This window comes from Gymnoscopelus braueri (genome assembly GCF_963280865.1).
Source record: "Gymnoscopelus braueri genome assembly, chromosome: 17".
Taxonomy (NCBI): Eukaryota; Metazoa; Chordata; class Actinopteri; order Myctophiformes; family Myctophidae; genus Gymnoscopelus; species Gymnoscopelus braueri.
The window spans coordinates 6490754-6504961 of NC_137617.1; the positions used below are offsets into that span (position 1 = coordinate 6490754).

Below are 14208 nucleotides of genomic sequence, written 5' to 3' on the forward strand. Positions count from 1 at the left end.
GACCACAATGGAAATAAGCCCCTAGGGCTTTTTGTGTTATCCTTTAAACAATCATTGTAAACCGTACCTCTGTACAATCTGTTAATAAAGTCTTCAATCAAATCAATTTTTTTGCCAGACCCAGGGGGTCGGGCCTACATGAGGCTTTGTCGGTCCCCCTCTCCAAACGGTTTCGTCCATGGGCATAAAAGAGGTCTGTCTTCTGTCCTCTTTTTGATTGGCCAAGCTTAGCGTGACGTAGTGCTCTGATCTTTCAACCACTAGGGGTCTGGCAGTACCAGGTCTCCTGGTTCCCTTGTTTTTACCAGAGATGGACATAGAATGAAATGCTTTTGATTGTTTGAATCCAATTCAAAGTTCAGCCAAACACCACATGTCAGTAACATTGTAAGTGAAGCAAATGACCAGGCACTGTAGAGTTTCATTTTCCATAGAAGACATGATTCACACATTATTATCCTAAATGTTACCATAACACACACACACATCCAGGAAAGCAGTCCTTCTGCAGTCCTTCTGTGCCAAGAGACACTGTGGAGTAAAATTATAAGTCAAATAATCGTTTGATGGTCTGGACCGCTGGCGTAACGGTCCAGGCACCAATAGGCTCAATGTAGCCTAACAGCTTGTCGTGGGTTCGAGTCCCGATTCCGACGGCCTTTGCAGCATGTCACTCCCCATCTCTCTCCCCATTTCCTGTCAATAACTGTCCTATCGAATAAAGGCATGAAAAGCCTAAAAGTATAAATCTTTAGATAATCGATTGACAGAAATGTATTGCAGATATTTATAGTTAATTGAATAATTGTTGAAAAAATTATACATCAAATGTTCTTTTTACAACTTTGTTCCATATTATAAGTTGTGTTTTTGACTAAAGAGGTAAACACATGTCTGCTTGGGTTCAGAAACTTGTAATGAGCATTAACCATCATTTTACTTTATTTCATTACCTTGTTTTTACAGCATTTCCACCACTTAAAGATGCTGCGATTTCATCCTGCATGAATTCTCTGTTACTGATTGGATCAAATTGGTATCCCAAACTGAAAATGTATTTTCTGTTCACTAAAGAGCTGGAGAGATCCCTGTAACTAAAGAAACACTCTATGATTACTAGAGCTATTTAACCATTATTTGAACAAATATCACGTACTGTACAACACCTTTAAGCCTTATATTACTGTATACATCGTACTGGTGTCGCACGAGGCAGAAATTGCATATCTACAAGCACACGGCACTTTGCGATGTGACGTGATGTGAGATCTGATATTTCCCCAATTTCTGAAATGTTTTGAGCATTTTCACCTATTATGACATGTTCAGCATAGAGACACCAGGTTGAAAGTGGTTTAAGGTCTCTAAATGAATTAAAAGACCCGCAAAAGGTTATGAAAATCATCACTTGCAATCCCTGCTTAATTGGAACCACGCAGTCTGAGTTCAAGCACTCAAACCTTCATTGTGGATCAGTTATAGGCTACTCTCCCTCCATCTGAACATCAAATAGAAGAGGACATTAAAAAACTAAAAAATCCATTGTGATTGACTTGTTTTGTTTAGACCATAGGCAGAGGAGTGCTGAGTAGACAGGATTAAGATGTGAGCAGATAGACTCATTAAATGGAAAGCAGTGCTATTGATTGGCTGGTATTGAGATCTAAGCAGAGCTAAGACACACAGTGTGGATGTGGAAGGAACAGAAGGGCACAGTGATTAGCATCTGTGTTGCCATGTTTGCTTGTTACTGTATAAGTGACTTTGTTTTTCTGTAAACTAAAGTCGCTTGTAAATATCGGTGGTTGTGTTTTTTTGTGGGCTTGTTTCTAAAGTGTATGGTTGCTTATTTGGGTTTGGTTCCAAACATTTATTTATTTATTGTTTAAACAAGTGGTTCTCAAACGTTCATGTTAAGGACCTCCAAATTAATTATGAATAGCCTTTTTCCTTTTTAAAGATTTTAATTTTTAAATAGAAGATCTACAAGCGTTGTGAGCTTGTAGATCGGCTATTCTCAAATACCCAATGAATAGGTTTAAAGTGCTCATGTGGCCAAGTCCTAGTTGCTTCTTTTGGGCTTGTTTTCATAGACCTAGTTGCATATTTCTCTCACAAAATCTGGCAACACTGATTAGCATATAGCTTCTGGAAAGTTAATAGCCTGCAGATGTACTTTGAAACCATCTGATGTGAGGCAGCAGGGGCATGTTTTAATGGAGTTCCCTGCACTGTTCCACAAGCAATGCATACCCTGAACGTCAATACATTAACACCAACTAATACTGTATTAGAATAGTAGAGATGCTAAACCTGTTAATGTTTGACTACAGTTGCAAACCAATTGTCCCATTTAATGATTAATGCTTTTGCAGTTACAACCCAAATGTTCCTTTAATGAGTGTTTGTTTAATCTACTACTACTACTACTACTACTACGGACACCTGGGCGTCCAGGGACCCCCAGGTGTCCTTGAGGGGGGTCCCCAGCTAAATGATTCATAGTTAGGAACCAAATGGACCGGGACTATAACTCCATATACAATTATGTTTATAATAAATGCCTATAATAACATTCTCTAAATAGGGACGCCATGTTGAAAGTGGTTTCTAAAGGCAGAGAAAACAGCCAGACGAGTGTGCTTTGTCCTTTTTGTGTGTGAGACTGATCCGGGGTCAGTTCAACAGACTGCCTTTTATTCAAATAGGCTCTCCAGCTAAAGGTGTAGATAGAAGGTGGTCCGTCAGTTTAACAGTCTAATGCTCTTTACACACACACACTGTTCCACATGTATGTATGCACGCACACAAACGCACGCATGCATGCATACACACACACAATGTCACGATCATGAAATTGTACTTGACGATGATTGTCAAAGAATTGTGATTAACGATTGAAAATTGGAACATAAATAAAAAAGTTTGGCTTTCAGACTTTGTAAAATGGTCGTCACAAAGTCTATTTCTCAAATTCTAATACTTGAAGGAACATTGGCTCAGAATGCGCTGAGAGCTTGTAGATCGACTCTTTTCAACGTACGACACAGTCCAGTTGTCTCTATCTCTCCATCTCCCTCTCTCTTTCATTCTGTTCATCAGCACATGGACACTGTAAGGGCTGTTGAAATATCTAAAAATGCATTGAAAGGATAGGCTCACTTTTGAGTGGGTCCTAAATATCGCCCTTTATGACTTACTTTTTGACGTTTTATTATGACTTTCATGAAATCGGTGTTGTACTCTGCCTCCCTCTGTCCACGCTGCAGCACTGGAACACACACACACACACACACACACACACACACACTCACACTCACACACACACACACAAACACACTCCAAACACACATGGACAGGCACAATGGAGCGAGATGGTTTGCAGTCGGGGAGGCAAAACATCGTAGCCAGGAATAGAATCCAATTAATTTTGATTGCACGGCTGCGGTTTCCTGATTGGTTGAGAGAAAGGTCACTCAGACCACAACAAGTGAGTCAGCCCGTCTAAAGCGCTCTAATTTCCCCATTTCAGGCATTTAAGCTGGTGTTGTTATCCAGCGTGCGTGGGGGTTCAGGGCCTTGCTCAGAGGCATTTTGACAGCACAGGCCATGGGGATTGAACCGGCAACCTTTCTGTCCCAGGAAAGTCACCCTGACCATTAACCACTTAGCCTCAAGTGTATATAAGGTCCACTATATACTTTACAACAAATAGTGAGGGGGGGGGGTATATTTTAGGAGCTTTTAGAAAATTAAGATTTTTTTTTTTAATATTCAGAACATTTCTGAACATTTCAAGTAATCTCTCAAGACAGATTCTGCTTAGCACCACTGCCCTAAACTTGTAGTGTTGTTGTTAAAGTGGTAGAAATAAACACAGATGCACCCGGGAGGAAGTGGACTAAGAAAGCGGTGGAGCCAAACCAAGTTCCTGTTTCTTCACAAAAAGGTGCCCCCAGAGGCAAAAACAAAGGGATTTTTTGTTTTGTTTTACTGAATTGGTTCCCAGATTGGGTTGAACGTGGTTATGCCACCTAGCCTCAGTGTAAAAACATTTACACTACAAGACTAATTTATTCACGCTGTCCTTCAGCCTCTCTGCCTGCCCTTTACAACTCAACCCCATGCTACAGAGAACACACGGGGAAATGGCACCCCCTGTGGCATGTTATTTTGGGGCTCTTTTATCAGTCTGGCATCAAAGCTACTGGGAAATGTCACAGAAATCTAGGTGGAGCTGTGGGGACTAGTATAGGTAGGCACGATGGCCTTGACGGAAATCCACAATGGAGATGGTGAGGGACTTTCTTTCAATGTGACTTTTATTCTCACAAAATGACTGAAATAAAGTAAGGAGGAAACCTGCAACATATGAGAAAATATGGGGTTATTTTATGTCTTTATTACCATCACTGCGTCCTTGTAACTAAATGGGATATTGTATCATGTTTTTAATGCAAATATAAAGATGGAACTTGTACTGTACCTAGGGTGTGTGGGCGGGTTTTTATTGTGTTTGTTGTTGTTTTGTTGTTGTCTTTTTAGTTTTTTGGTCATTTTGTCTACATAAATATATCTTTAAAAACAAAATGACTGAAATACCACAATTTCTCAGTCATTTTAATTTACTAATATGTCAGATTAAAAAAGAGGTATATGGTATGCACACATCCCCACAATTCTTGACACAACCGGTGCTGGACCAAAACAGACAACAACCTCAAAGTAAAGAAAGGTGTAATGTCCACACATGGTATAATGCTCTACCCTGCACAACGTTTCGCCCATGGGGCGAAACGTTGTTTGTTTAATAAGCACAGTAGAGCATTATACCATGTGTGTGTTGTTTAATATGTCAGATTAGCCTGGGCACATTTGTGTTTACACCAGAAGTCGATGCTTTGGATGATGTCAAAGCCTTTATTCAATGTGGATGACAGCTTTAGGCTGAGCTCAACATTATCTTTACGAGGATGGGGCTCTTCAGACTGTTGCTATCATTACTGTAACCGTATAAGTAAAGATAGAACTGGGAACACCAAAGCACTGCAGGACTCACTGAGAGAGAGAGACAGAACACAGACACAGGGATAGAGAGAGAAAGACACAGACAGAGGGATAGAGAGAGAGAGAGAGAGACACAGACAGAGGGATAGAGAGAGAGACACACAGACAGACAGACAGACTAATGAACCTAAAGAACAAACAGCTAACTGGACAGGAGAGATGGATTTTAAGTCAGACACACTCAAAGACAGACAGACGGACTCACAGACGCACATACACAGGCGCACACTGACTGACTGACTGACTGACTGACTGAGAGAAGGACGGACGTACGGACGGACAAACTGACAGTGTAGTTGCTCTGGTTCCTTCAGGTCCATTAGCGGATGAAGTCATGGACTTGTGCTAATCGTCAATGGCACGGTTGTCACGGTAATGGAAGAGGATGAGGAGGCGGGGCTCCGACGGGAGAAAGAGGAGAAAGAGGTGTGTGTGTGTGCGTGTGTGTGCGTGTGTGTGTGTGCGAGAGAGAGAGAGAGAGAGAGAGAGAGTGAAACAACCAAAAAAGGAGAGAAGAGGGACTCACGGGAGAGTCCCTCTGGCCTCGTCTCACTCCTGTTTTTAACGAGCACCAATTTAATTGTCCCGCTCTAATTAAAGGATGCCGGGATTCACTCACTCCACCCCTGGTAGCAAGCCTATTAGCTGATACCAGAACAGCTTCTCATTTAATTAGAAACATTTCCTGTATGACTTTGATCATGGAGGAGAAAAATGTAAAACATAAAATATTTACTGCGGATGACAGGAGAGGAGAGGAGAGGAGAGGAGAGGAGAGGAGAGGAGAGGAGAGGAGAGGAGAGGAGAGGAGAGGAGAGGAGAGGATGGGAGATTAGAGGAGAGGAGATAAAAGGAAAGGAAGAGGATAGAGGAGTTTCAAAGTACGCACTACACCATCTCTTTGCATTTTATACATAGGTTTACCTTGCTTAGAAGTTGCTCTAGATAAGACTGTTTGCTAAATGCCTAAATTGTAAATGAAGAGAAGAGAAGAGTAAAGGGAAGGAGTCAAGGAGTCAAGGAGAGTACAGGAGAGGAGGTATAAAATCAGTTGACTACCAGAGAAATGGTGCGTAGCCAACAGCTGAAGGGAGAGGTTAATAGACAGATAAGACCTTATTAGTACAGTGGCGGCTGGAAACAGGATTAAGATCTAAATCACACTCACAACACATAGAGGAAAAATGATTTAGCAGCACAGTATCATCTGACAGCTCCCCAGCCAGTCACCAGTGATCAATAAGTAATGCTAAGTCAACAGTCACACATTGAAACACACACACACACACACACACACACACACACACACACACACACACACACACACACACACACACACACACACACACACACACACACACACACACACACACACACACACACACACACACACACACACACACACACACAGTGTCCCGGTTGAGCCTTAGTGACCTGACAGCCACCCCTAGCCATGCTAAAATATTAATGACCACTGGGAGGGGTCCCGCCACATCATGATCAATATTTAAAAAGGTCTGAAAACGTTGATGTTTCTGGACGGTCAGCAAACAGCCCAGTCCACATTCTCAATGACTCCCTGTCAGTGGAGGAAGTGCCCCCAATATCCAACGGACAATTTAATAACCATGCTCTCGAATCCCACCTCAACTGTTATGCATTTGTTTAACCCATTCAAGCTTGTAGATCTGCTATTTTTTTTTAAATCATGAACATTTGTGCAATTCTTTGAATATATATATTTTATACATTTGTAAAATATTTTGTCCCAGGGAGGGACCCCCCAGAAGCAAAGATTTGAGTTACAAATGTTAGCTTAAAATATATACATATTCAAAGATTTGCACACATTTTCACGATTCTTAAAAAAAAATAGCAGATCTACAAGCTCATAGCTCATGAGCTATTTTTGATTGGCCAAAGAAAATCATTGTGAGCTTGTCGACCGGCTATTTCCGGCAAAAACTTTTCCCACAAACACGAAAAATACACTAGTATAGAGCCCTGAGGAACTCCGGTCAACCACATGGGGTTTAGGTGGTTAAAGTAAAAGCACCTTGTGTGGAGAACAGAGGGTGAGGACTGAGGAGCTAGTGGGAGGGATGTGGGCCGTGAAGAGGGAGGGAGAGACAGACAGACAGACAGACATAGACAGAGAAAAGATGGATAAATATTCATGAGCAAAACAGCACTGTCTGCGTTTTCTCCGTTCAACATGGAAGCACGCCGTGTCTGTCAGTGTCTGACCAGCCAGACTCCAGTAACCCAACGCACACATTCATATGCACACGCACACACACGCACACACACACACATACACGCACGCGCACGCACATACACACCACATGCTGGTCCACATAGGCCTTTCCTACTGTGTGTCTCTCTCAACTTTCTCTCCCTCTCAGCTTTCCTACTGTCTGTCCCTCCTACACGGTCTCCCTCTCAGCTTTCCTACTGTCTCTCCTACACGGTCTCCCTCTCAGCTTTCCTACTGTCTCTCCTACACGGTCTCCCTCTCAGCTTTCCTATACTGTCTGTCCCTCCTACACTGTCTCCCCCTCAGCTTTCCTACTGTCTCTCCTACACAGTCTCCCTCTCAGCTTTAATACTGTCTGTCTTTCCTACACCGTCTTCCTCTCAGCTCTCCTACTGTCTGTCTCTCCAACACAGTCTCCCTCTCAGCTTTCCTACCGCCTGTCTCTCCTACACTGTCTCTCTCTCTCAGCTTTCCTACCGCCTGTCTCTCCTACACCGTCTCCCTCCGCTCAGACTTTCCTATCATCAACTAAACTACTGCAAAATAGGCCCTTTTCACAGCGGGCATTTTGATGTGTCATAAACACAGCTGAAGGTAATAAAATTAATTCTGGGAGCGTTCCATGTTAGGTGTCACTGTGTGCCAGCATGGACATTCCCTGTATAGCAGTGGTTCTCAAAGTAGGGTCCGGGGACCCCCAAGTGTCCTTGTGGGGGTTCCAGGGGGTCCCCCAGCTAAATTTGTTGATACAGCAACACACTCATTTTAACCACTTGACTTTATAGCTATTTTATACATTGGCTTTTCAAAAATAGCAGATGTACAAGCTCACAGTGTGTCACAAAGTGAAAGCACTGAGCTTGCAAATCTGGTATTTTTGATGATTTTTTTAAACACAAATCTTCTCTTCTGGGGTCCCTGGCGCAAAACATTTTCAGATGGGGGTCCGCGGCCAAAAACATATCAATTTGGGGGGGTCCTCGACATGAACAAGTTTGAGAACAGCCTGCTGTATAGGCCAGTGGTGTCAAGGACCCGTGGGGGTCCCCGGACCCCACTTTGAGAACCACTGGTATAGGCACACAAACAGTGACACCGAAATGAAACATGGCCAGAATTAATGTCCGTACTTTCATCTGCGTTCACCATGTACTGTGTGATACGTCAAAATGACTGCTGCTGCTGGGAAAAGGCTCCATTAATCTCTCGCAACAAGAACCCACATACAACAACACGACATAGAGCTAAAGCATTCTCTTTTTTTTTTTACTTAAAGCTGCACTATGTAACTTTCCTCTTCTACCCCGGATTTGAACCCGGTTTCCTGCGCAAGACCTGATTTTTCTACCATTGAGCTAATAGAGCCCACCTGCTTGCTCAAGGGATGAATTGAATCTTGTCAGATCAAAATCCGTGTCAGATCCTGTGTCTAGGTGAGACATGACCTTTGACACAATCTAAACGTCTCAATAGAAGAGCAGGGAGACAAAATACAACCACCCTGATTGTATTATTACAAGTTATTGTATTACTCTACCATACAGATTGGACAAAATTATATTGTATTCATTAAAGAAAAGTTACATAATGCCGCTTTAAGTAACAGTACCAATACAACCCTTGTAGAAATACTCGAAATACTACGAAAATAGCTGATCTACTGATCTACATTGTGAGCTTGTATATCTGCTGTTCAAGTCCCGGCAGCGGTGGCTGCAACAATCGGCAGTGACTAAATTGGGGAGAAAATGACAAATAGGTCCCAGTTTGACAGCGTGTCAGTGAAGCAGAGAGCAGTCAGATGAGTGGTTATTATGGTGGAACAAGAACAGCTGCAAACTGTGGCTGGTTCGGTGGTTAATAACCTCGCAGTAGCCAGCTCATTAGATACTGTTTCTCAACCAAGTGGTCCACGTGTAACGCCCGGGATTCAAACCCGCATGGAAAGCCAACATCTTATCCACTAGCCTAAAGGGGAATATCCCTGATAATCAGGCTAGAATGTCCCCCTTGCCCACAGGCCAGAGGATATATATTAGGCTTTTGGTCTTCAGGCAGTGGTTCTCAAACATTCTCATGTCAAGGACCCCCAAATGTAGCTATATGTATTTGGCCGCGGACCCCCATCTGAAAAGGTTTTGTGCCAGGGAGCCCCAGAAGAGAAGACTTGTGTTAAAAAAAATCTAAATTATAAAAAAAAAACTCTTTGAGAATCACTGCACTAGAGGTCCATGGCCCAAATACAGGTGGTCCATCCCAATGATTCACAGTGCAGCTCATTGTGAGTTTCCTCTGGCAAAAACACAGACATGCTGACTTGTGATCCAGAGACTCTGTCGTCACATGGTGGGTCTGACCATGTGAGACGCCGTGGTTAACCATTTAAACCCCTGTAGTCTGTAGATAACTGGACTTGAGTTACAACTTACTATTTTGACCACTTTTCATTGTGAGCTTGTAGATCTGCTATTTTTGGCCAATGTTCCCTGCAATGTGGGCCGTTGGTTCGAATGGGAGGGTGCTTGTAATGGAAAAGGTTCCACATCCACTCCCCTGCATGGTTTATGCATGGTCAACGTGCTCTTGAGCAAACACACCAAGATCCTACTGTACCTGTTTCACTTACTGTACTGTACTGTAAGTCACACTGGATCATTTATTTATTATATTTATTTAGTCCTAAAATTGTAAGACGGCAATATTCGATCTACAAGCTCACTGTGTCGTTACGTGACAGGTTGTGAGCTTGTAGATTTGGTATTTGTGTTAATTTTTTCTACCACTTGAACCCTATGTACTTCAGTTGACCAGGGTCCCCCAGGGGTCTTTAGTTGGTCCCTTCCTTTTTTCCCCCATTCATACCGAAATTAGCTGATATAATAGCTCACAAGCTTGTAGATCGGCTATTTTCACAGAACGTTCGCCTACTGTATTATTATTACTTTCCCAGAATAGGGATGAAAGGGTTCATCTGGTTATGACATTTAAAAACATTTTGATAACGTGGTAGAGCAGGTGCATCGTTAATGTGGTTAAAAGTCCCGTCCCCCGTCCCCCCCTCTCGAACTGTTTACTGTACATATTTTTATTTTTGTTTTCTAACTGTTTTAAATGATGTTTTGCATAGTAGTGTATATTTGTCTGTCATTACATGTCTCGATGAATTGAGTACAAAGGACCCCAATGGAAACAAGCCATAGGCTTTCTTGGGTTTAAAATCCTCTTAGCAGACCTTGTATTGAACTGTACTTTAATGTGCTTTTTTTGCAAACTGCTAATAAAGATTCAATCAATCAATCAATCAATCAATCAATCAGTCAATCAATCAACATGTAAAAATGTGGGAGGAGGGAATAAAATAAATGATGGAAGTCCATCACAGTTACTTTCTGCTTTGGTTATTTCTGCGTTTATGAGTAAAATGCTGTCGTGTCAGTGCCACGCTTTTTAAAAGGGCAGGGGGTTTCATTATGGAATAGAACTAATAACCAAGTGCCGCCATTCACCGCCTTAAAGCTTTAATCACAGCCTGGTGGGTTGCCTCCCACCCTCGTGCTTCACTGAGCAACCCATTTCTAGTTTTGGCTTTGTAATGATTACAGTAACATGTTACAGTCACACGTTAATTACATAATCGCCTGATAATCTCAATTATTTTGCATCATCGTTTCCTCTCATCTGAATTCAGTTGAAAAAATATCCTACATTTTCAAACATTTTCATACGTAGCGGTAATAGCAGATTGCGACGCGTTGTAGGCTTGTAGATCGGCTATTTCCACTATTGTTTTTGTTCATATCTGACCAAAATGTACAAGACCTACAGTATAGTTAGTTTTTTTATAAGAGTATAGTTCATTTTTTTATAAGTAGGATCTTATGTTGTTGTCGTGTTTTTTTTGTTATTTTCATTCCATTGTTGTTAAGCCATGTAGCACTTTGAGATTTGTAAAAATGTACAAGTGTGTTACACTGTTTTGTATAATGTATAAGTGTGTTACAAATAAAATGCATTATTATTATTATCATCATCATTATTAGTAGTAGTAGTAGTAGTAGTAGCCTATTAGTATAAGGCAATAACATATCTTCACATTTGGAAGTAATAAAATATGCATATTAAAAATGACGATTGGTTGATAGTTTATTTGATTCATTATTTCACCTCTGGAACTAGTATCTCTGTCACTGTACACAGCATACTGTGGTAGAGAAGATCAAACTGTAGTGTATACAGACAGGCGTGTGTCTATTATTACACACACACACACACACACACACACACACACACACACACACACACCCTCTGAACAAGATCATGACTGGGTAGCAGCAGGAACGGCGCTCTCTGAGAGCGGTTGTCGCGGTAACACACAACAGGCGTAATCAGGCACCCTGTTAGCCGGCACATGTACGCCCCCACACACACACATACACATACACACACACACGCACACACACACACACAGCTGTGCTTTGGTGGGAGGTGCAGACCACACCTCTATGAATAAAACAAGAAGGACGGGGCGGAGGCCACTGAGCGCGTGCAGGGAAGACAGAGAGAGAGAGAGAGAGAGAGAGAGAGAGAGAGAGAGAGAGAAAAAAAGAGGGGTGTTTCTTCCTCCACCGCACCCCTCCCCTCCCTCCCAACCCCCGCTCTCCTCCCAACCCCCTCTACTACCGGCAGAATACTGCAGAAGGTCAGAGAGAAGAGGAGAGGAGAGGAGAGAGGAGAAGAAGAGGAGGAGAGGAATGTCTCGCTGAGAGAGAGTGAGAGAAGGATGGTGTATTGCTGTTGAGAGAGAGAGAGAGGTGGGGGGAGAACAGAGGAGCAAGAGGAGGGGAGGAAAGAGGAGGACAAGTAGAGAGAGAGTTGCTATAGAGAGGAGAGGACGAGAGAGGGATGGTCTGTTGCTGCTACTGAGAGAGAGAGAGAGAGAGAGAGAGAGAGAGAGAGAGAGAGAGAGAGAGAGAGAGAGAGAGAGACAGAAACGGAGGAGTGCGAGAGGAGGAGAGGAAAGAGGAGTGGAGTATTGTTGGACATATTACGTTGACATGCTGAGGAGAAGACAGGAGTGACACGCCACAATGACAGCCATGCTGAGTCCAAAGATCAGACAGAACAGGAGAGGTAAGAATACTAACACTAATCTACAAGTCATCTACGAGTGATGTAGGGGGTAATCCTATAAGTAATTGATGTGTAACCTACAAATAATCAGCAGTGTACAGTATAATGTACAAGTAACGTACAGCATGTGCAATCTACAAGTCATCCACAATGTGTAATACATGTTTAATCAACGGTTTAATCAGCCTTAATGTCGGACAGGACAGGAGTCTACTAATACATACTGTTCATATCTTTAATGCATTAATTTGCACAGACTAAGGGACAGTAAAAGAAGGACATTTCATTCACTTACTGAACCCTTTTATTTATTGAATTGACCTTCATTCAAAGTAGCCTATGAGTGATCAGTCTATGAGCACAAACACTGTTTATTCAAGCAGTCATAAAATCTTAGCTGTATATTGATGCTATGAGCCAACAAACAGAGTATACTTATTGCACGCTGTAGATTTGCTATTTTTGGTATGTGACACCCTCATACGACAACGTATGAATCGTTACAATTTAACAAAACATAATGTATCACATGTATCTGTGTTCTACATCAACTATTGGATAATAAGCTGTCAGCGAGAGTCTATCCAGATGTGTCGGTGGTCTATCCAGATGTGTTGGTGGTCTGTCCAGATGTGTGTTGGTGGTCTACTCAGATGTGCTCCAGATGTGTCGAGAGTCTATCTGGATGTGTGTTATAGCGCTGTGTCCAGATTACAGATGTGTGTTGCTAGTCTATCCAGATGTGGTGGCAGTCTATCCGGTTGAAGCACTGTAAAGTTTTGATCACACTCGTACACATGTGCAAACGTTTATTATATTAAATTTGAACATGAGAACAGGTTGTTCTGTGTGTGTGTGTGTGTGTGTGTGTGTGTGTGTGTGTGTGTGTGTGTGTGTGTGTGTGTGTGTGTGTGTGTGTGTGTGTAGTATGTAATCATGCAGTCAAGCACAGACGCACAGTCGCACACGCACACACATACTGTACACTACTTCTACAAAAGAACCAATGTGTGTGAGCCGGTGTGTGTGTGTGTGTGTGTCATATTTTGTGAATGAAGCAGTACAGGGGGACTGTTACAGCTGCTGCCTACAGCCTGGCTCTGCTACGCTACCACACATTAGCATTCTACTACTACTACAGCTGACTGCTGGAGCAGAGGAGAGGAGAGGAGAGGAGAGGAGAGGAGAGGAGAGGAGAGGAGAGGAGAGGAGAGGGGAGGGGAGAGGAGCCTCCTCTTCTCTCTCCTCCTCCTCTCCTGTCTTCCTCCTCTCCTCCACCCCTCCGAGGAGAGGAGAGGAGAGGAGAGGAGAGGAGAGGAGAGGAGAGGAGAGGAGAGGAGAGGAGAGGAGAAAAATCAGAGCAGAGAGAAGTGGCGTTGTGTGAATTCTATTAGCGGCATCTCTGGTTTCAACGCTGCAAGGCATGGTCTTATCACACAGCCGTCAGCTGCCTGTCACTGCCTCTGTGTGTGTGTGTGTGTGTGTGTGTGTGTGTGTGTGTGTGTGTGTGTGTGTGTGTGTGTGTGTGTGTGTGTGTGTGTGTGTGTGTGTGTGTGTGTGTGTGTGTGAACGCACCCACACACATGCGCACAAGAGCATGTGTGTGTGTGAACCCACTTGGTCAATAAGCAGATTCAGATTCTGACTAATAAGTACATCTTTATGCACACACTGCCACAGCCGCTTCTCCCATGAGCGCCAATGTTGGTATTAATGTGCGAGTGTGTTTATCCATGAGTGTAAGCCTATTATGG

The 14208-nt window shown here is 42.8% G+C and overlaps 1 protein-coding gene across 3 annotated transcripts in view; it reads left to right on the forward strand.

The window, feature by feature from the left end:
- The first annotated feature begins 12322 nt into the window (after positions 1-12322).
- arhgap22b (Rho GTPase activating protein 22b) overlaps positions 12323-14208 on the forward strand; it is a 77195-nt gene continuing 75309 nt past the window's right edge. For all 3 annotated transcript variants that reach the window (XM_080455228.1, XM_080455230.1, XM_080455229.1), the window contains exon 1: positions 12323-12454. In XM_080455228.1, coding sequence (XP_080311354.1) covers positions 12412-12454 — 43 coding nt within the window. In that variant the 5' untranslated portion in view covers positions 12323-12411. The remainder of the gene's footprint in view (positions 12455-14208) is intronic.